This window comes from Candoia aspera, chromosome 5 (genome assembly GCF_035149785.1).
Source record: "Candoia aspera isolate rCanAsp1 chromosome 5, rCanAsp1.hap2, whole genome shotgun sequence".
Lineage (NCBI taxonomy): Eukaryota > Metazoa > Chordata > Lepidosauria > Squamata > Boidae > Candoia > Candoia aspera.
In genome coordinates, this window is record NC_086157.1 from 49720715 (window position 1) to 49744830 (window position 24116).

The window sequence follows — 24116 nt, forward strand, 5'->3', positions numbered from 1 at the left end:
CTTTAATTGCTGTTGCACCCTATAACCATAGAAGCTTTATGATAGTATCTGATTGTAAAATGGTTGACACAGGTCTCAAAGGGATTTTTAATATTGGAAAATGTCATTTTTTAAATAAGGGAGATTCATCTTGTCACAAAAGTTCAGAGTTGGTTAGTTTTAGCAAACGAAAATCTAGTGAATATTTGTAGCAAAAATATGGCATGGGAGTATTAGCAATTTATTTCATTTCCTGTTAGTGTGAAGTGAAAGTCAGAAATACATAGGAAAAGGGGGCAGAGGATAGCTCATCCGCACATGCGTATTTTTATGAAACCATTGTGGTTGGGAAACTAGTTTAGCATGCTGTACAAACGAAGTTGCGTTTTATAAAGTATGGTTAAGCTAACAGAGGTTTAGAATGATGATGATTAAGGATCACACATCAAATTAGGAAGCCTGGTCCAAATTAGCAACAGGCACACCCCACCAATGAATTCTGAGGAAAATCCTATCAAGGGTACGATAGCGCAATTTGTCCAACTTACTAAGTCTTTATGTATATATTTAGCACCACTGCGATAGAATATTGGGAAAAATTATAGCTCTAACGAGACATCCCTAAGCAACGATGCTTCCGGTTCGGTCACAAACTCACGGCCGTTAGCACCACCCACTTCTCAGCCGCCCGAAGAGAACCCACTCTGCCGCTGTCGCGCCTTTCCTCACAAGCGCCGGTTGCATCAGCCAGGCCCGGGGTCCTTCTTGAGCTGCCCTTATTCTTGCCTGAGCCAACTGCGAATTCTTTCCAAGCCCCTGCCTGGACGAAACAAGGTGGCGGGATGTAATTCTGTTCCTAGATATTCTGCAACATCGTCTGTGAATAAGCTGCGTGCTAGTGAAATCGCTGACTCTTGTAGTGGAAGGTCAGGCAGGCTCTTCGGGCTCCTAACTTCCTTTCAGGCAAGATGGCGGGGGATGAAGCGGGAGTGACACTGGGGCAGCCGCACCTTTCCCGGCAAGACCTGACTACTTTGGTGAGAAGGGAATTCGAAATGGGGAAGCCGCGTCGGCTGAGGGGTGCAGTGTTCCCAGAGGTTGCCGTGCGCTGTTCTGTGCCCGGCAATCGAAGGTCTAGGTGGTGGTCGGGAGTTCAGAAAATCTGCCTCGCCTCGTCACTGCTGTCTTTTTGTTCCCATCAAAGGGTAGTTAGAATGAGAAGGAAAGGCTTTATGAAACGGTTCGGTGGAAGGCGGTGGAAAGGAAATCTCCCAAATGTTCTCACACTTCTTTTTCCCTACATACAGCAGCTTTATTTCATTTAGTGCGTAAGTGCAAAGCCACAATGCCAGGCAAAATGACATCCTGCCTTTATAAGCTTGTTCCAGCGAAAGAAGAGTGATCTCTATCGGTAACTGAATTTCGATGTTATATAGTTGTGTTCATAGGGGTTATTTCCTTCTCATTTCACTCCTTTTTGTAGTGCAACCAATACATGGTGGAACAGAAAGAAGCTGAGTTCCCATAGCATACTAAGCTATGTTTTACTTAAGTCACCGTCGCTCAGGTTTGCATAAAAAGTCATACCATAAAAGAATAATTAATGTGCATTCCCAAGCCACAGCTGGCCTTCTAGTAATTGTGGCCCCCAACGCTGCTGCTGATGATTATGAAAAATTGTCAGCATGGTATGTTCCCATTTGAGTTGAGAAATATATGAGTACTTCAATATTTTAAAATACTAAAATAATAGAACAATTTTTTAAAAAAAATTATCACCCAGAGACCAGGAGAAATCGAAAATCCTAGCCCTGATCAGATATGTTCCATTGCCCTACATGCTTTGTATCATCGCTATGCCCATGGTCCCCTCTCCCCTCAAAGAATATTGGGGGAATCCCTTGTTAACTGAAGGTTTGCCTGCCCCTGCCGTAAGCTGTGACTTACAAATCATAGTGATTCAGTTCAAACAATATACTAAGTTAAAGCAAACCAGCCTGATTGTGACAGGATTTTTACACTGTAACTAGTCACAGTTTATTTATAGTTCATCAAATAAGTTACAGTTGATTGAATTCACATGGGTTAAGGCTTAAACCAGAGCTTTTTGTGATGCAAAAATGTGTGTAATATTCAGACTCCCATTGTTTCACTAAGAGTAGCAAGCTGGCATTTGTTTTGTATAAAAAGTAAAATGAGCTGTGGCTTTCATTGCATAGTGTGATTTTGATATTTTTAGATATTTGTTGCATCTAAAATTGTTTGGAATCCTTTAGGGAAAATATATTACTCAACTACACTGCATGTTTGCAATGTAGTATATTTGTTGCTTTGCAACTGTAGTTGTGATCTTATGATAAATAAGTAATTTAATATTTTTATCAAGTAGCCTTGGACATTTTTCACATTACTTCTCCTACTTGAAAAATAGGACTATATTAATTCTACATTACAGGACAAATAAAAAAAACATGAAGCACTTTGCATTTTTTTTCCAAAACCCAAATACTTTTATTGATTCATTTTCAAACAAACATATATAAAATAGTGTAAAATAAAAACAAACAATTTACCATACACAAAAGCAAAGAAAAACTTTACAGAAGAAAATATATAACATGAAGACACAAACTGTAATTACAACTATATCCCAAATTCACCTAATTTTGTAAATCTTTAAAATGAAAAACTAGGCTTTTAATGTTGACCAAGCCTGTTCAAATTTTTTTCCCAAAGGGAGAGTTAGTGTGACATTTTTTGATTAACCAAATATATAATTTTCTCAAAAATTGCTACACATCTCTGAAATCCAATCCTTTATGTCTGAAATTATAGTATTTTTCCATGTCCTAGGAATTATTTCTTCCTATTGTTAGAGCACGAAAACCCCATCTTTGTTCTGAACATGTTAAATTCCAAGTAGTCGGCATATAATTCAGTATAATATATGTACATTATTGAGTTTTCTCAATAATTATGTCAACGATTTGTATAAATATCTTGCAATGCCAATGCAAATAGTCCATCCTTAGTCCATCCTTAATGAAACATTCTATATGGTGTCCAGTAGATATGAAAAACAATATTTTGATGAATTAATTTCAGCTTTAAATCACAGGACATCAACTTAAGTCCTTTGTATTGTAGGCAAGCTTTATAGCTAATTAGATGTTTTATGACATGAATAGCTAGTAAATATTTAATTGATATAAATGCTTCTTAAACATTATTTCAGAGTTCATATTTAAAAATCTCATAAAAGCATTGAAGGAAGGGAAAAAAGCTACTGTATTAAAATTCAGTTTTATTTAGTTGCAAAATATAACCTTAAACTATGTATATAATTCTTAGTAGAGCTGGTACCCAAAGTATAATTTTACTTGCACAGCAAAACCTGGACTTGAGATTTTTTTTGTCCTTTTCTGTATTATGGAAACAAAAAGATCCTATATGCATTTTGGGATCTTTAATGCTCTGGAATTCACTAATAATCTGTTCTCTGCAGGATGTTACTAAGTTAACACCTCTGTCACCAGAAGTCATCAGTAGACAAGCTACAATTAATATAGGTAAGATATAGCAAATTATAACTAGAAGGAGCTGACCAATATTAATTGCATGCCACTCACCATACAATACTCCAGTAGGAGCTTTTAGAAAGTACTGTAAGATATGTTTTGGGGTTTTTTTTAGTTTAAAGTTTAACCTAAAGTGTGAGTCTATAAGGCATAAGTGCATGTGGCCCTGAGTGTGTACTATGTATTGTTTAATTGGATCACAAATCATAATCCTATCATTGTTTTAATCAATTCTAATCAGAGTAAATATATATATATCTGTGGGTATAGGTTTGACATAAAACTTTTGAACTTCTTTTTCCTGGGATACATATGCTTTATGGCTTGACTTTGTTCAGTTTTTTAAATTCACCACCTAAGTAGTCTGAATTTGTTTTAATTTGTGGATCTTAAATGGGGTTTTTTCCCCATAACGGTTATGATTGCATAGAGAATTTGATTCCTGAATTGTATTGCATTTTCAATAGGCAGGCTTCATTTGGTTCTTATCCTCTCTGTACCACTCTGGTTCGTTCTTTGAATTTTTTCTAAGTAATGTCTGTGTGTGTGTGTATGAGAGAGAGCGAGAGAGAGAAAGAGCAGTAAGGCTAGGATTCAAAAGATATTTTATTATACAACTGATGTTTTCTCAAATAGAAGGAGGTTAATTGTAAATAAAAAAGTTGCTGCCAGTATTAAACCAGGCTATCGGTTTATGCTGCTCACTGAAATATTTTTCCATGAATGCATGTAATATAATAAGACTAGTTTCAGAATTACTGGATATGCATATGAAATGAGCTAGTTTGGTCTAGTGGTTAAGGCAACGGGCTAGAAACCAGGAGACTGAGAGTTCTAGTCCCTCCTTAGGCATGAAAGCTGGCTGGGTGACCTTGGGCCAGTCACTCTCTCTCAGCCCAACTCACCTCACAGGGTGGTGGTTGTGGAGAAAATAGGAGGAAGAAGGAGTATTAGGTATGTTCGCCGCCTTGAGTTATTTATAAAAATAATAAGGGTGGGATAATTAGTTTTATTTAATTAATAAATAAAATGATATATCATCTTTTTGGCCTTGCTCCTAATTGCAATTCTCATATAAAATATGTTAATACTGCTACAGCTAGACTTGGAGTACAATGAGGTAATACTTTTTTTGTTGTTGTTAAATTGGTTAATTTGGCTAGTGTCTCAGTTAACATGGAAAGGAAATGTTGGTTCATAGAGGACATAATCTAGATTTTGAAATGCTGTTCTGTGTGGTTCTAGTTCTGTTGTCCATTACAAGAAAAATTACTTGAGTTTTTCATAAATGCATTGGGATAACATAGTGAAAATATTTAAGATGGATGTTGAAGATTATAAAATTCATTCACTGCTTAGAGAATTTTTATGAAATTGACAACTTTTGTTTTTCAAATCTAGGTACAATTGGCCATGTAGCTCATGGAAAATCAACAGTAGTAAAAGCTATTTCTGGAGTTCACACAGTCAGATTCAAAAATGAACTGGAAAGAAATATCACTATCAAGCTCGGCTATGCCAATGCTAAGGTTTGTCACTAGTGTACATCTAATCAAATTAACAGTTTTTATTTGAGCCATCATATTGCTTTCTTTAAACTCCACCGGTCAGTAGTAAACTTAATCTTTATATTGCCTTTCTCTTTAGATTTACAAGCTTGATGATCCAAATTGTTCCCGACCAGAATGTTACCGATCTTGTGGGAGTAGTACACCTGATGAATTCCCCACAGATATTTCTGGGACCAAAGGGAATTTTAAACTAGTCAGGTGACAAGTCTAGTTCAACATGATTTGTTTTTTATGTATAAATTTTGTGTGTGAGAATATATGTAAGTAGGTACAGTTAAATCTTGATTTTCATGACACCACTAAGGGGTCAGCTATATGTTGGTTTGCTATTATGGCAGCAAGTTGACTAGGAATTCATTCAAGACTGCCTATAGAAACTTTTCTGAAAGGCAGTAAAGAAAAATAGAGTCTGCCATTTTTGTTTACTCTTTGACATTCCTGTATCCTTGGTAAATAGCAAGCAGTTGAAATTTGAGTGGTGGAAGCCAGTATTGAAGAAATTGCACTGAGAAAAGGTGGTAGTCTTTTTGAATTTCAGTTTGGTATTAGTTGTTTTCAGTGATTAGACATGGAAACAGTGTGCTGATAATCTTAACTAAGCATTTCCATAAATTCTGCTGTGCCTCGTTTATTTGTAATTATGTTACACATCTCAGTTCATTAATGCTAATATTTCAAACATAACACATTCTATTAGAAAAAAATGAAAATACATTCTTTGTGTGCTCTAAGCAAAATACAAATCTGTTTTTATTTAAACCCATAAAATATGTAAATACATAGCACAGGACAAAATAGGGAGAGAGAAAGTGTGTGTGTGTGTGTGTGTATACACACACACACTATTATCCTAATGCAGTATGACATTTAAAATCATTATGAAATTAATAATTAAAACTTAATATACGATTGCACAATTGGAAGAATGGATCAGTTTTAAATTTATGAGAAAGCTGTATTCTGTATTAGAATTTTGTAGTCTCTTTAAGAAGATATAACAGATCTTTTTTTCACATTTACTATGTGTCAGAATTCATGTTTTTACATTTTTACACCTAATTATTTTAATATCATTCTTCCCTTAAAATGACAGACATGTCTCTTTCGTGGATTGTCCTGGCCATGACATTCTGATGGCTACTATGTTGAATGGAGCAGCTGTCATGGATGCAGCTCTACTGTTAATAGGTAATTATTATTGTAGGAGTTGATATTGGTATAGACCCAGGGCATATTTATGGCTAAGGAATTTTACTGTTAATATTGTGCTTGCAAGATACATTATGTTGTGTTATGCTGGAATAGGCAACATTCTGGAGGGATTTTGTTGGTAGATATAATTATATGCATTCCTAAAAAGATAGTGGCAAGTACCTATTGGGACAAAGAGGGCAGAGAAAGGGGCAACCACCAGTAGAGAAAGCAAAGTAATTCTCATTTCATCCTCATCATTTTTCCTAGTATCGTCTAAGAAGATTTAATCACTGCTGTATAACCTTTAAACCTTATTGCCTGATGGAATTTAATCATATATTAACTTCTTCAAAACCTTATGTGCTACTTTCCCTGCTGGAAAAATAGGTAGTTTCTACATTTCCTTTTACATCCATACCTATCTTCCAATTAAGTCATCATTCTTGAACAAGAAAAGGCAAAGAGAATGGTCCCAGAAGTATGCATTTAGATCATGGAGAGCTGCACCCCTCATATTCCATACAAACATAGAGAAGGACATGCTTCTGGAGTCACATCCTATGCATACCGATTGTTCTCTTCTCAATCTCCTGGAATAAGGATTGAGAGCTTCCCCTCTGCTGAGCATTAGAATAGCCATAAAATTGGTGGCTGACATTAGCAGACCCATAAAGTGGGCTTCCTCTCATCTCTGCTTGAGAAAGGAGGAAAGTGAAATTTAGAGCAGTGTGAGGTAGAAATCCATTGCCAGCTCTCTTTCTAGATACTGCACTGATTAGTTTACAGTGAACGTATTCGGTCAGCCTCACATCCACATATTCTCTCTTTTTTTGTCACACACATACACACGTACATTATCATGAAATGCAGGGGTTTACAAAAATATGGTTGTGCTAGTGTTTATTCATATTGATATAAGGATGCATTTCCTGGATTACATAGTAAGATTTGTGCAGGTTATCAATGTCTACTCATAACAAGATAGCACAAAAATATAGCACCATGGTTAATGAAATAAACAATTAGAGTGATGAACTTCAGATGCTTGTAAATAACGTTTAATTGTAATATTTATTATAAGGTAAACTTCATATTTACTCATTACGTGTAATTCACTTGTAAAGTTTCACTCTCAGGTGTTCTACTTATTTCTAACTAACTTTAATTTACAGGAGGATTAGCACCCTGCATTTTAGCCTTTCATTAAGATAGTGATCGGTCTTCTATATTCTGCTGTAAATATTACTTGTTTTTCTGTTATTCCAGCTGGCAATGAATCATGTCCTCAGCCACAGACCTCAGAACACTTAGCTGCTATTGAAATTATGAAACTGAAACACATTCTAATTCTACAAAATAAAATTGATTTGGTAAAAGAGAGCCAAGCCAAAGAACAGTATGAACAAATTCTAGCATTTGTGCAAGGTGAGTTTTCAGATCAAAATCAAGAAGTCTTTCTTGTTTACTGCAAGCCAACTCTTTGCCTGGCCTCACAAACAGCAGCTCATTTTCAGAGTTATTGCCATATCATCAAATCTGTCAAGCTAATTTTGTAAATTTATTAACTAATTTTAGTAAATGTAACCCAAGGTCAGAACTCCAAAAGGAAACAAACAAGTGACTAAGGGTTAAACAAATGGGGGATTCCAGAAAAAGGACTAGTCAAATGCCAGGAGTTTCTTTATAGCAAGGACTTTGACAAGGAGGGAGTCAAGCCAGACTCTCATATATGAAGATTGCACCAGTGCCTTAGGCTTGCCAAAGTCGCTTCTTAAAAGATCTTACATTAAGCATAGTTGGCCCTTATCAGCCTGGTGTACCTCAGATTACCTTCAAGTAGCCTTGCATGCTTTAGCTGTGTAGCCAAGCAGTCCTGTGCCTTGCCACCTTCTGAAGCTCTGTCTTTTGTGAGGGATTTATGGGAGTAGTTTGTGATCTGATAGAAATGATGAAGTCCTGTTGCTTGGCACAGTTGCCGATGCCTAAAACTAAAGAGAGAACTTTTACACCCTTCCTCTGTCAGAAATCCCAGGCTAAGTATTGATTATTAAGAATTATGTCTTTAGCATAAGTATTAAGCAAAGTTATAATTTCTTAATTCTATACCATGCTGTAATAGTTTTTAGAATTAACAGTGGAAAATTTTTGACAAGCTGATGAGGTACAAGAAATCTAGAAGAATAGGTTCAGCAATGGGCCCTTTGCACAGATGCACATACCAAGCAGTCTCTGTAGTACTTCTGGTAGCTTGGTTGAGCATTAGCACCGTATAATCCAATCACTTTTAATCTGCAATGGGGCATTTAAACATTGAGCCAACAAATATATGATGGATAGAGACAGGCAATTCAATTCAATTGCAACAGTGCTATCTGTATAGAATCTGCAACTGGTGTTGGTACATTTTACAACCATACTCCTACTTGAAATTTTAAAGGTTTACTAGATTTTCTGTTTTTAATAACCTGTATCTGTTTAGAGTATCATTTACCAAAACAGAAATCTCAGTGATACTGTAAATAAACATTTACCCAACTGATTTCAAGTCATTGTAGAGTGCTTATCTCAAAGAAAGCGTTGTACTGTATGTTGTTACTGTCCTTTGCTTATCTGTTCTCAAGCAAAATTATGGACTCAGTTTTTGCACTAAATACTCTTGCAGTCTTAATTGTAACAAAAACATGAGTAAAAAACCTTAATCTGTCTCAGACATCCATTTGCTTCTTGGCTTTTTTTTTTAATGTAAGGGATTTTCAGACATTGGTGGTAAAAATAAACTGAGGATGAGTTTTTATCCTTTTAATCCTTTTCATGCTAGTCTTTGTTTTTTCTTACATAGAACTCCTTAATTCAATTCAGGAAGTAGAGGAATATACAAATGCTTCCTAGTACAAAATAATCCTGAAAATTCTCAGTTACTTTTGGTCAAGGAGAAGCCAGAAAAGCCATTTTTATCATTAGAAAATCTCCCTCTTACTGATTACTCAGAGAAGGAATTTGGGGGGTGTTGGCTAATTGCAGCTACTACTTCAAATTGAAGAAAGACAGATGAACTGGGATGCTTCAGCTGAAGGAAGCATTACTCCATTACAAATTCTTTCCTAGCCCTGATTATGGATGAAGGGCTCTTCGAAGCACACAAATCAAGTCTCCTTGGACACTGAATCTCAGACATTCATCCTCAAGCATCTATTTTCTAGGGGTAGAATTGATTTATTGCAAATTACGTTTATTTCTCCTGAGCCAACTTTTTTTTAAACAAACCATTCTGTAAGTGAATCTGTATGTTTTTTTTTCTTTTTTCTTGTCCAAGAATAGTATGTATTGTTCTGTAGATTATAGAAATGTTTTATGCTGGAATTTATAATATGTTAATCATAATAAATAGAGCTTTACAAGTATTATAATGTATAACTGTCTGCTGAAATAGGTACAGTTGCAGAAGGAGCTCCAATTATTCCAATCTCAGCACAGCTAAAATACAACATTGAAGTTGTTTGTGAATACATTGTAAAGAAAATTCCAGTGCCTTTAAGAGACTTCACATCAGAACCAAGGCTTATTGGTATGTCTGTTTGAGTCACTGTTTGCTTCTACATAGAACAACATATGCTGACACAGGAATTTAGTTAAATGATGTGATAAATAGGTATTTACCATACTCATTGTTACTACTGTTAACATAGCACCTTTCCTACATAGCATAGCATCTTTACTACTGTTAACATAACATCTTTCCTACATAGACATTATAGGAAATATTTTGATATGACAAAAATTTACTTGGATTCAACTTAGTGCTATATATCATTAATTCTAAGTGAGTTATGGCGGTTCGAATCCGCGTGACGGGGTGAGCTCCTGTTGCTAGTCCCAGCTCCTGCCAACCTAGCAGTTCGAAAACATGCAAATGTGAGTAGATTAATAGGTACCGCTTCGGCGGGCAGGTAACGGTGTTCCGTGTAGTCATGCTGGCCACATGACCACGGAAGTGTCTACGGACAATGCCGGCTCTTCGGCTTTGAAACGGAGATGAGCACCGCTCCCTAGAGTCAGACACGACTGGACTTAATGTCAAGGGAAACCTTTACCTTTACTAACACATATATCTAAATGAGTTGAAACACATTAAAAATAGTGTGTATTTATGTAACACATTTTATAACTTCTTAGTGATGTAACTTTCTGGACCCTCTTATTTAATGGAGTGATGGTAAGCATAGTTGTGATAAATTAAATTTAATCACATTGATTTCATAGGGCCAATATTTATTAATTTTCGGACAGCAGCGTTTTAGCAGATTACAAGTAGAACTCTATTATCCATAGAGAGTTATTTGTCAAATCACAAAGAGGTTTGGCTCATGTTCATAAGGTCCTTATTCAAGAAAACAGGTGGCTCCTACAAACTGATTTTGAAATTCCAGTTTGTAAATTACCATGTGTCTTGAAAGTTTCTGTTCAAGAGAAATAAATCTGATATTACTTTGTCCTCCTACAATTAGTAACCTGTTTTTGAATTCAACCTTGTCAGACATATTTTCCTAAGTGGGTAGGCTGTCTATAAGGAATTTGTTTCTAGTCACACAATGTTCGTTTCAATAGTTTGTGATAATATACCTACTGCATGAAGGACAGGTCTGTCAAGAAACTATATTTTGGGGAAGGAGTCACATACATGTCTAGACATTTCTTTATGTACAGAGTTTTTTTTCAAAACCAGATAGTCTTACCATTTCCAAAAAAAAATATTATGCCAACACTACACCAAATCAGTGGTTTGAAAAAGCATTCGATCCAGAGTTTGATCAATCAATCAATCAATATATTATAATAGTAAAATGCTTAAGGTTTTATTGCATCAACTTTAAGCTGAACCTAATAGAGTATATCCTTTTCAGTTATTAGATCTTTTGATGTTAACAAGCCTGGATGTGAAGTTGATGACTTGAAGGGAGGTGTAGCTGGTGGTAGTATTCTAAAAGGTGTATTAAAGGTAATGTATCTTTCCCATGCTGATTATCAGGTTGTTAACATTTATATTAAGGATAGAGTTATAGTGGTTTACTTGCTGATTGAATATATGCCAACAGATTATATTCTTCCTCCTGTTCCCTCTGCATATCTGGAATTTGGGGGACTCTCCAGAACCTATTTGGGGAACATGAAGGGGAGGAGAGTAAAAAGAAGTCCTGTTGGATGAATCACAGTCTGCTCACATAGTTTTAGATGTAATACTATGTGTGTAGTATGAATTTGTGCTAATGACAGTAGCTCAAGAATGGAATAAATGAGATTTTCCCAAGGTCTTTGATGTGGTCTATGGAATGCTTGGCTTTTTCATTGAAACAGTGATCCCCATGCCCTACTCTAAACTATTTATGATATCTCCTTCATTTCCATTATGTTTATCATATACACTGATGATTGGGGAAAAACAAGCATTCCCACTGCTTCTGAAACTAGTCATGAGTGTCTCTGGATGATGATTTAATTTTCCTAATTTAATATTTCTGATCTCTGTTTTGTTTAAAACAAATAGAGAAAAGTGAAGATTTTACAGTTGGCAACAAATGCTTTATTTAATTGTGTTATACCTCAGATATTACAAATAGGTGATAAAAGTTTTACTTTTTAAAAAAAGACTGATACTTGTGCTAAATATAAATCAATTCAAAGTAAATCAATTTTCCTATAGTGCAGGTTTGTATTCTAAGTTGGGTACTTCTTATAATTGCTCTGGAAGATAGGATTAGAATTGAGACTAAAAGTTAGAGTAAGGGGATAAATCCCTCCAAGGTCTAGCCCTGTCTAGTTCTGGAACACAAGTTACATTCAGGTTTTACTCTTCAATGACTACTGTCTGAATTATTTTTTAGTACACCTTCTACTCTAGTGTCCTGGACATATCAGATGTTTTCTCCAGGGACTAGAGAAGTCACAGTCATGGGCATCCTGTCCGTACACTTCCTCCCCAAAGAGGACTGACTACCTGCCAAGATAGACCCGTTCCATTGCCCATTCAGAGCCATGGTCAGCAAAGAGGCCCTTTTCAGGAGAAAAAGCTACCATCAATGAGAAGATCAATGTTCTACATGGACCTGTATAATCCATGGCTATAGCATACAGACATAAACAATTAGAATTATAGAATAATTGACATTTTACTCTTAAATAATGCTAAAACTTCAGGTATCATTTTGTGCTTTTTGTGCTATTACAGATAATAAAATGTATAGTGGTACAACTAAGGAACAATGCTTCACATATCCTTTTTGTGTGTTTCAGAGCTAAATGCTAACATTCATGAAAATGCATTGCTTTCTATTATAAGATATGTTTTAGTTCTGTTCAATAAATAAAATCTGTTACTAATGCACTATAGAGAAATTGATATGTAATTACCTTCCTTCCTTATACCTTTTATTACTAGGTTGGCCAGGAACTTGAGGTGAGACCTGGCATTGTCTCAAAGGATAATGATGGAAAACTTATGTGCAAGCCTATCTTCTCCAAAATTGTATCTCTGTTTGCAGAACATAATGATCTGCAATATGCTGTACCAGGAGGCCTTATTGGTATGTTTGTTTTGCATTTATGCTTAAGAGATCATGGAAAATACCAAAATAAGGCTGTGCCTACGAACATACACTTCCAGCAGCATCTTTTTTACGCAACAGCTATAAATGTGTCTATACTTTCTAAAACTATTTTTAAAGTGGGGCTATGTACATTATGTACATATAAAGTAACTCAGCTAAAACTGAATACTTTTCAATTTAGTTTCACTTAATATATATGAACAGCATGAGGTGGTAGATAGAATGAAGATCTGTCAACAAGAGGAATATTTAAGTCTGTTTTTTAGTTTTAGCTCATTTTCCAATGGCTCTTGGTTGAAGGGGAAAGGAAACTATGACTGTTACAACACTTATGTTTGTTTTGCTGTGTACATGATTTAAGGAGGCTATATTCGTGGCAGTGATGCTGTTTTACTGTCAGCTGTGTCCTTACCAGCTTTCACTTTTTTCCGAGAATGTGTGAACAATTTAGTGTCTTTCAAATCCTCTAGAATTCAACAAATGTTATAATGTTCATATATTAATACATATTTATAGAGTAGTGCAAATAATATAAAATTACAAAGCTAATCAAATAAACTTCAGAAGAGTTAATCATATAGAGTCAGGACCAGAAATATTTGAACGAAGGTAACTGTTTTGGCATTTGGCCTCTGTACAGCAACACATTGAAGTTGAAAGGAAACACACCCTGATGGGAGTGAAGTCAGGACTTTCAGCTGTAATTCAAGGGGTTTGACAAAAGGGAGGCACTAACCATTAAGGAAGTACAGCCAGTGGCATAAATACACCCCATCAGTGGCATACACACACACCCATCATTGGTGGCTCATAAGTAATGGAACGAATGGCTGACAAGCAGCTGCATGGCCAGGTGTGGCCTGTTTCCTGGGTACCTCATGACCAATCAAGCAGATAAGAGGCCTGGAGGTGGTTCTGTTACATCTGCATTTGGTATCTGTTCACTGGAACTCTCAAATGAGGTCCAAAGAGGTGTCCATGTGAGAGAAGGAGGCCATCATTAGGCTGAGAAAACAAACCCATCAGAGAGAGCAAAAACATTGGGAGTGGCCAATACAACAGTTTGGAACATCCTGAAAAAGAAGGAATTAACTGGCAAGCTCAGCAACAGCAAACGGTCTGGAAGTCAACAGAAGACAACTAAAGTAGATGACCGCAGAATTCTGCTCATAGTGAAGAGGAACCCTTTCACAACATCTAGGCAGGTCAAGAATGCTCTTGAGGAGGTAGGCATGTCATTGTCAACATCTCTAGTCAAGAGACGGCTTTATGAATGTAAATACAGAGGCTTCACAACAAGGTGCAAACCACTGGTAACGCTCAAGAACAGAGGCCAGATTAGACTTTGCCAGCAAACATCTAAAAAAGCCTGCCCAGTTCTGGAATAAGATTCTTTGGACTGATGAAACCAAGATTAACTTGCACCAGAATGATGGGAAGAGAAAAGTATGGAGAAGGAAAGGAACAGGTCATGATCCAAAGCATACCACATCATCTGTCAAACATGGTGGAGGCAGTGTTATGGCATGGGCACGTATGGCTGCCAATGGAACCGGGTCACTGGTGTTTTTTGATGACCTGACTGCTGATAAAAGCAGCAGGATGAATTCTGAAGTGTATAGGGCTATACTTTCTGCTCAGATTCAGCCAAATGCTGCCAAACTGATAGGACGCTGCTTCGTATTGCAGATGGATAATGACCCAAAACATACAGCAAAAGCTACCAAAGAGTTTCTCAAGGCAAAGAAATAGGATGTTCTTCAATGGCCAAGTCAGTCACCTGATCTTAACCCAACCGAGAATGCTTTTCACTTACTGAAGACAAGACTGAAGGCAGAAAGACCCACAAACAACCAGCAGCTAAAGGCAGCTGCAGTAAAGGGCTGGCAAAACATCTCGAGGGAGGAAACTCAGCATTTGGTCATGTCCATGGTTTCCAGACTTCAGGCAGTCATTGATTGCAAAGGATTTTCATCCAGGTATTAAAGGCAATCCTTACGTTTGTAATGATGTTGGTTTGTTCCATTACTTATGAGCCACCAACGATGGGGGTGTATTTATGCCACTGGCTGTACTTCCTGAATGGTTAGTGCCCCACTTTTGTCAAACCCCTTGAATTACAGCTGAAAGTCCTGACTTCACTCCCATCTGGGTATGTTTCCTTTCAACTTCAATGTGGTGGTATACAGAGGCCAAATACCAAAACAGTTATCCTTGTTCCAATATTTCTGGTCCTGACTGTACGTAGCCTAAAAAGCAGCATATATTTTTGGCAAATTCATTACATTGCCAAGCTATTCTTACAAGAGCCAAGAAAAAGAAAATTCATTGGAGTTGGGCAGCTAATAAATTTAAATAAATAAATAAATATTCCAAAAGCACTGAATGCTCCCTGGTGACTTAAATGTAACTTAATGATTGAAAACTTGTAGCTTTTTTCAAATAAAAGTATTTTGTTATTAGGTGTTGGTACCAAGATTGACCCAACTTTGTGCCGAGCTGATCGAATGGTAGGGCAAGTTCTAGGTGCAGTTGAAGCATTACCTGAAATATTCACAGAACTTGAAATTTCCTACTTCTTGTTGAGACGACTACTGGGTGTCCGTACTGAAGGGGACAAGAAAGCTGCCAAGGTTAGTTAAACTGTTTCTGGTAAAACTGTGGGGCATTGAAATTCTGTTAATTCCTTATATTTTAAAAGGGATGCTTGCAAATTTAAAATGATAAAGTTGCATATGTCTTTGAAATTCTTTACTACTTGCTGTAGGTACAAAAATTATCCAAAAATGAAGTCCTAATGGTAAACATAGGATCTCTTTCAACCGGAGGACGGGTCAGTGCAGTGAAAGCTGATCTGGGGAAAATAGTGCTAACTAATCCTGTATGCACTGAAGTAGGAGAAAAAATTGCCCTTAGTCGAAGAGTTGAGAAACACTGGCGGTAAGTTGATTTGAAATAAAACATACTGAAATAATATATAATAGATTATCACCGTGAATATATTTTAAACTAAACACAAATTATTGTGCTATATATAGCACAAATGACAGATAATGTAAAGTTAGTATCTAATCTGCTGGATGTAATCCATTATAATTAAGAATACTAATTGTAAATAAGTAATTAAGTCGGTCCTGTAACAACATGTTTCAAAGCACACTGAATGCAATGTTTTGACATGCTGATAAGTAAGATATTCCTTTCCAATCTACCCAATGGTTTTCCATTTCTCCCTCTATCCTGACAATTGCCATTCTGTAGATGCTGCGAATGATGCTGTATCTTCATTACTTTGTTGAGAGGAATTTCCTCCATAATATTTTCAGATAACTTTTGTATTTTTGCAAACCTTTGTGTTCCTGATGTCTCCTCTTCTGCACAAATGGTATTGTTTTAGCAACATAAGAACCACCATTTAGAGATTGTAATTTGTATATACTGTATAATGGTAAAAATTCTAAGATGCAAGAAAATAGGAAGTATTATAGTAATAATACTCCACGTATTGAAATATCAGATAACTCTGTTCTAGATCATTGTTGTTGCCATTAATACTTCCTAACAAATGTAATAAAATGATAAAGGTGCTAAATAAATGCAATACAGGTAGTCCTTGGTTGATGCCTGGTCCTTGAACTTATGATGGCTGCAGTTTCCCCATGGTCATGTGACTGCAATTAGGCACTTGGCAATTGGCATGCTTTTACATCCAGTAAAGTCCCGCGGTCACATGATCACCATTTGTGACCTTCGTAGCTGGCTTCTGACAAAGTCAGTAGGGAAGCCAGCAGTAAGTTGCAAGTCGCGGTCACATGACATTGCGCTTAACGATTATGGGTGATTCGCTTAACAACTGCAGCAGAACTGATGTGAGTCAGGTGCAGTCACATGATGTTTCACTTAACAACCACGTTGCTTAGCGACAGAGTTACTGGTCCCAATTGCAGTCATTAAGTGAGGACTACCTGTATACAGCAATGTATAAAACATTTCATGTTGAAGCGATCTGACTTTTGAACATCTAAGGTTTTTTTTCTGGGAATGGACCAGTCCCAGCATTCCAAAGGTGATTCCTGAATTATCTAGAATGGGAAATGATTTCTAGCGTTTGCATTGGCCCATTCTGTTTAAATCAGCCCATCTGGGAGATTTGTTTTAAAATGTTAAAGATTAGTATTACTTATCCTTGAATTAAATGTTTTCATATTTCAAGAATTTTGTGCACACATGGATGTACACACAAATCTGGAATATGGTAACTAGAGAAAATGTAATAAATCATAAATGAAAACAGTGATAAATAAATCCTGAGTGCATAATGAATATAACTCTGGGAAGGATTACTTAATGACAGATAGATAAAAGGATAGAATAAAAATATTTATCCAGCCTCTTCTGAATGGTCAGGATTTCAGGCTAAACGAAAGTGGCGGGGGGGGGGGAGTCTTTATTTTTGCCATTTGGGCATCATAGCTATCAGGAGTTTGTGTTTCAGGAAGTGCAAGAACACATACCTGCTATGTTAAGTGTCTATAAAGGAGAAGGAATAAACTGCAAACGTGATTCCAATATAAGTTTCTTACTGCTTGTTTCTGTATAGAGGCCGGGAAAGAGATGTTGGATATTTTTACTTTATCCCTCTGAGTTAGGATGTTAAAATACACTCTCCTTCATAATCACCCACATTCCTTACTTAATGGGAGAGCTTGTGGGATGTTCTGGACTACCAGTAGGACTCTTTTAGGTCATTTTGATTGCAGAGTCTTTTCTTTTTTCCCCCACTACAACAGAAATCAACAGAATCCAAAAGGCTGAAATTGGAAAAGAAAGTCAACAAGTCTGGGAGTAAAAATAGTTTGGTTTATATTCTGTACTAAACTGTGATCAAGTAACTGAATTAGATGTCAACTTTAGAATTAGAGAAGAAAAAGAACACAAACTGTAAAGCAGAATTAACTTCTCCCCTGTGCAAGCACTGAGTCATGTCTGACCCTTTGGGGGGATGCTGCTTTCGCGACGTTTTCTTAGCAGACTATAGAGTGGGGTGGTTTGCCATTGCTTTCCTCAGTCGTCACCTTCCCCAGCAAGCTGGGTACTCATTTTACCGACCTCGGAAGGATGGAAGGCTGAGTTGACCCGAGCTGGCTACCTGAGAATCCAGCTTCCACTGGGATCAAACCCAGGTCATGGGGAGAGTTTCAGCTGCAATATTGCCACCTACTACTCTGCACCACACAAGGCTGTTAACTACCTTCAGTTATAGAAAGGTGGAGAACTTGGTGTCAGACTTCCCAGTTGGGCAGGTTAATGTCAGGAGTTGGGGAAAAAGTCCTTGCCATCTGAACCAAACTGTGTTGCTCAGGTAACTCTCTAATGCTGAAGGATGGCTTCCTGCCTCTAACTCGGAGGAAATATTTTTACCCGAGGGCCTCAGAGAGTGGCCTGCATAAGCCTGGAATTTCCCCGTTTCTTCATGTGATGTTCATGAAGTGATACTTGTTCACAAAGTTAAGTAATTAATTTGAAAACAATTAGGAATTCAAATAAAATTATCTTATATACTGTATTTAGAGGATCTTGTTTTATTCTAATTTATTTTAAATGCCTCTAAGTAATTCTGATCTGCTTTTGTTGTCTTGCAGTTTAATTGGATGGGGACAGATTAGAAGAGGAGTGACAATCAAGCCTACTGTGGATGATGATTGAAAGCAAAAAACAGTTCTTCAATTTTAAAGAATGATGCGTGTTTCCATATAGTTGGAATGCATTTTCAGTGTGGAAACTTGCACAGATAATGTCCACATTGTACTGAAAATCAAACCTCTCACTAAAAGTCTTGTCAGTATCTGCAATAAATATGTAAACAAATTGGCAAAGATGGATCTAATTATCCAGTATTTTACCAAAACTAAACTTGTTTTGTGCTTAATTTATGTCAGTTTTTCAGAGACTATGTGGAGCTGGCTATTTGATTTTAAACAATGTAACTCAAGACCCCATAATCTGATTTAAAATTTTGAAAATTGCTTATTTTTTCATTTAACTCTTACAGGTCATTGAGTAACAAAAAGCTGAAATGTTTGTCAGTGAAACAAATAAAAAAAATAAACGTTTCTTGGAAGATCAATTTCCTTTCTTGTTGTATACCATACTTTGACCTGTCAGCAAATACTATTCTACATACCATTGAACATTGTTATATTTACAGTTAGATAGCCATAGACCACCGATCCTACTTATGGTTTAGTAGATATTTTTAAAAAACTAAAAGCCCTCCCAAAAGAGAATTTTTAAATATAATTCCAGTTGTGCAGCCAAAATAAAATATTTGCTAATTTAATGGTCAATATCCAAAAAAGGAAATTACTATTTTTAATCCAATTTGGAAAGGGCTGAAATCACTGTATAGAAATGCCATATAACAGAATTGCAAGTTGAGAAATGAAGAATGAACATAGATTTAGTTATACAGTAGCTCTAAAGTTTAATGTAATTATGATGCAATACTATTTCTAGCAGTCATTCATGACATTTAGCTACTCAGTGTCCTGTGGTATTGCTAATAGATCTTGAGTATTTCAATTAATTAATTAACTAGACTTATACCCCACTAATGACTCCCAGCAGTTTCACTAGTATGTAACAGTTTAAAACATCCAAGGTATGGCTAAAAAAAAATCATAAAACCCTAGAAATAAAACAGTAACAAATAAGGAAACAAAGGAATAAAAGATGGCACATTTCTTAAGCTAGATTAATGCCCTCTGAAATAACTCATTTTCAATGTCTTCCTGATGGTCAATAAGGAGAAGCCAGCCTGATTGCCATCAGGAGTTACTCAAAACTATTGGTGCTACCAAGGAAAAGTGTCTTCTAGCTTTTACCCCACTATCCCCCCCAACTTCTTGGAAGTGTGGAACCAAAAGTAATTTCTTCCTAAAGGATTTTCTGGGTCAGGTCAGTTCTGGTTGGAGCAGGTGGTCCTGCATATACCCAGGTACTAATCCATGAAGAACTTTATAGGTCAAAATAAGCATGTTAAACTGTACCTGAAAACCAACAGGCAACCAATGCAGGTCTCACAGAATCAGTGTTACATACTCCTTGCGCCAAGAGCCAGTGAGTTGGGAGCTGCATTATGGACTATTTGCAATTTCTAAGTGAACTTTAAGGGCAACCCCATAGTACATCGTAATAGTCCCACTGGGTGGCAATGAAAACTTGAGTTACTGTAGATACAGTGGTGCTTAGAAGTTTGAATCCTTTTGAATTTTCAACATCTGCATAAATATGACCTAAAATGTGATCTGTTCTCCACACAACTCCTAAAACTAGATAAAGAGAACCCAATTAAATATGTCAAAAACATTTTACTTGTTCATTTATTTATTGAGGAAAATGATTTCTCTCTGAAATTCTTATTGGCGCCATTTGAAATAGTTTATCTTGGGTAGTACATTCATTTTGATTATTGCAATTGATCTTAACCAAGATAACTTTCCTCCACTTTTCAAAATCTTTTCTCTTGCCATAATTTAACATAGGTTTTATATATTTCTTGGCTGTAACCTGTCAGGTGCAAAACAAGGTATTTTGCTGAGTGAGCTATCTGACAGCCATATTCTTGCAGAAGATTGATTTCTCCTTGCGTTAAAAATCTTGTAATTATTTTTGGTTTTTTAATGTTGATTTTATATCCAGAGTATTCTCCAAAACTATGAATCATTTTCATTAACTGTTTTATTGTCTTTTGTGGTCATATGATAGTTAATACTACCTCATCTGCCTAACATTTAAGCTCATATTCCTCTCTGTGAATTTTGAGACCTGTTATTTATCACCTTGGACCTTTTCATCAGTATTTCTAACACAATGATGAATGATAAAGGAGTGGATATCCTTGCCTGTTCCTTTATTAATTTGAAAATCTGCAGAGACTGTTCCGCTAGCCATAATCTTTGCTTTTTGCTGCTGATACATACTTTTAACCCAGGCTTGAAACTCTTCTCCAGGGTTCATTTTATTCAAAACTTCCAAGAGGAATTGCCACTGAAAATTGTCAAACTTTTTCTACCAAGGATTCTGCCTACTTGGAGTCAAGACTACAGCAAATCTGAGCAACTTTATTGCCAAAATGCTGTGCAAAATGATCACAGTGGCCAAATGGGAAATCTCTATATAGAGCCCTAACAGGCAGGCAGTACACCAAAGATCACATCCATCTTTTGTAGTGAATGAGCACACTGACCTAGCAGTGGGAATATAACCTTGTCAGTAATTTGCCCACCCTGGTTTTGCGTCCTGTATCAGCCACACCAGTTTGGCTGGGTAAAAGCAATGGCTGTAAGCACTGCCCTAGAGGTAACAAGTTGAGAGTGCTTCTAATTGGACTGTTGAGTCAAGCTGGTGTTACTGCTGGGATGCTGAGTACTTAGCTGCATGGCAGTGACCCTTCACAAGCTCCTGATTGTCATTTCAGGGCTGGTGTTGGAACTCCCAAAATGCCCTGGGAGAGAAGTCTGGTGAAACTTGTATATTCATGGTCTCCATGGCAACCATGGGCCTTCTCAGGTAATCTCAGCTCTGACACATGTGGGAGGGTATACACTAGATCTGGTCTTTACTTCAGACCTGATGAATTGTGATCTGGAAGTGAAAGACATTAACTTATACTGTTGTGGTTAAATAATTTCCTCATCAAACCACTTCTGAGCTGCCTTTGACTTCAGTATAGATGGTGGACCCTTTCAAGTGGTCTGCCCAAGGTGCATGAAGGATCCAGAAAGGTCCAGTAGTTCTGCTCCTAGTTGGTAATGTTACCTGGAATTTTAGGCTTCATTATTAGCATTTTAAAAAGGTGATGTAGCATTTTTAACATGGCAGTCTAGGCCTCTTCGCTAACTTTAGGAAAGCATGTTTTTTTCTTCTGAGCCAAGGCCATTTCTTTTCATATGCGAGAACTTGCCTTTTCAGCAACTAAACAATAGTGTTAGATATGAAAAACACGAGAACTGGACCAGAGATTTCTGAAAAGGAACTTACTTTATTTGAAGCGGTTTGCAAAGCGCGGTGGGCACCTTGACCAGGCTACGCAGAGTCCGATCAAAAGGAAAGATGCCACACACAAAATTACAAATACACACTTTCTTATACCTTTCCCTGTCCAGCCTCCCCCTTCTCCTTTCTGGCCTGTTTACCCATTGGCTGGGCACTCAGACGCACAATCTTCCGACCGCCTCATTCCCTGGACCCCTCTATCTTATTTTGCTTATGCTTGTAAAAGCCTATTTTGAAGCATTTGAAACATTCCAAGGTTTTCACACAGTGAAATCCTCATAGGACAATATCTCATATGGTTACATTTACTCTATCTCCTTGCTTAGCACACCCTGGAGGAGCCTTTGTTCATATGTCTCCTCTGTTGGTCAGTGTTAGGCTAATTAGTTAGAGACCAATTGCTTCCCTTTGTTTCTTTTGAAAGAGTTCTTACTTGTAAGCCACCTCATTGGCCCAAGGCTTTTACACATTTAAACCTTTACCTGTGTTAACTGTCTCTTTCTGTCTTCATGTTAGTTTAATTATTTATCATTGTGTTACTCACTAGCTTAAACTTTGCTATTAACTAATATTAGTATTTATACCTTAAAATCTCCCCCAACCAAGATCTATATGATTTTGCCTTATAATATCAATAATAATTGGTATTATTATTTTTACAAATTGTATTATTCCATATACCACAATCCCCCCTTTTAATTTTTATCAGTTTGTTCAATTTGTAACTCGAATTGTTGTAAAACGTTTCTTGCCTCTAGATATCCTTGAGTATCGTGGCTCCCCAAGCTTTGGTACATTATTGATTTTGGAGGCATCATGCTTTTGATTGTACTTTGGACAATGCTTTTGATAAGGGGGATAGGATCCCCATCATTAGAGCTTGTTTCCAACTACTGAATAACACCCCCGCCCCCAAATCCCTCTTGTCCTATATCTAGGGGCCCTTTCCATCCACCAAACCAAGAATCCAGCAACCCTGCAAGGGAGGTGTCTACCCCCGAACCCTCAGCCAACTCCCCAGACAGTGCAGCCAGACCCTGCAAGGCCCAAGCAACAGTTCCATCGGGGGCTGTGCTGCCCGGAATAAAGGCACAACAGCTCCCCTCCCCAGCACCACACAGACTCCCCCTTTCTCTGCCAACAGCACATCCAATGCCATTCCACTCTCCCAGGCCACCCCACTAGTGGCATCCACCCATTCTGCAATACCCTTCACAACATCTCCGGTACAGTTCATGAACCCCTGTTGGCCACAATAGATTTAGTTGATCCAATCCACATCCCCGGTAGACCATCACCCACCAAAACAGAAAGGATTCAAATCCCGCCAAAGTTTGGCCTCTAGCCCTGAACTCATCCGGCACTCCCCTAGGCACTCCCACCCTGTCTACACACACTTCACTGTCAAATGATCCTCCCGGTGCATCCCTCTTATTCCTTCTGGGTTTTAAAGTACCCCTTTTAAATGCAAGAGTAAATGGAATGGCCACTTAGCTGCTGCTCACAAGCAAGCTGGCCAGCCTTGTGCTTCAGCTGCTTAGAGAAGTTTGCCACAGGCCGTTTTCAATTTCCCAATTTCTGAGTTAGTACCCCATTTGCAACCCCTTTGTTTTCGGAAGCAAACAAAACAAAACAAAACAAAACAAAACAAAAGGCTTCTTGAGGTTGGCAAACCTAAAGCTGGAGCTTTCTCTTCCCCCGTAAGACTTTATATTATCTCAAAAGGGGAGAGCCCCAGTCTTTCGGATGTCTGAATACTTATTCTCAGGAGAGCAATTGGCAAGGCCTGGGGCCACCTCAATTTCGCCTCCTGAGCCAATTTTGCCACTGCCCTCTTTAAGAGCCCATCAGCCTTTTCTAAATGCATGTCCACCATGAAGAGTTGTCAACCCACACAACCAGCAATTAAGATATGTAGCCTGACAAGCTATTTTCTGAGTTAAAGCTATTAAGGTGTTAAATTTTTCACCCTCCTTCAATAGTTGTTCATCAGTCCACTCGTGACTCAGGCGCCAGCCTATAAGGCTAACAAATTCAAACCAGTGGATTAACCATAGTTCCATACTACAGGTAGGCTGGATTTCAGAATTGTATCTTAATACCTTTTCATATGAAAATATAAATTCCCTATTGTT

At 37.2% G+C, this 24116-nt stretch overlaps 1 protein-coding gene across 1 annotated transcript; it reads left to right on the forward strand.

Annotated features, from left to right (window-relative positions):
- Positions 1 to 908: 908 nt before the first annotated feature.
- Positions 909 to 19051, forward strand: EIF2S3 (eukaryotic translation initiation factor 2 subunit gamma). Its single transcript, XM_063305189.1, has 12 exons — positions 909 to 1016; positions 3485 to 3548; positions 4959 to 5086; positions 5205 to 5326; positions 6222 to 6316; positions 7589 to 7747; positions 9753 to 9887; positions 11224 to 11318; positions 12756 to 12900; positions 15388 to 15557; positions 15692 to 15864; positions 18567 to 19051. Exons 1-12 carry the CDS (start codon positions 948 to 950, stop codon positions 18628 to 18630), a joined length of 1419 nt encoding a protein of 472 aa, XP_063161259.1. The 5' UTR covers positions 909 to 947; the 3' UTR covers positions 18631 to 19051.
- Positions 19052 to 24116: the final 5065 nt, after the last annotated feature.

Coding starts and splice junctions, on each gene's coding strand:
- EIF2S3 (XM_063305189.1), top strand. CDS start 948: ATGGCGGGGGATGAAGCGGGAGTGACACTGGGGCAGCCGCACCTTTCC. Junction 9,888..11,223: donor ATCAGAACCAAGGCTTATTG/GTATGTCTGTTT, acceptor TATCCTTTTCAG/TTATTAGATCTTTTGATGTT. Junction 11,319..12,755: donor TTCTAAAAGGTGTATTAAAG/GTAATGTATCTT, acceptor TTTTATTACTAG/GTTGGCCAGGAACTTGAGGT.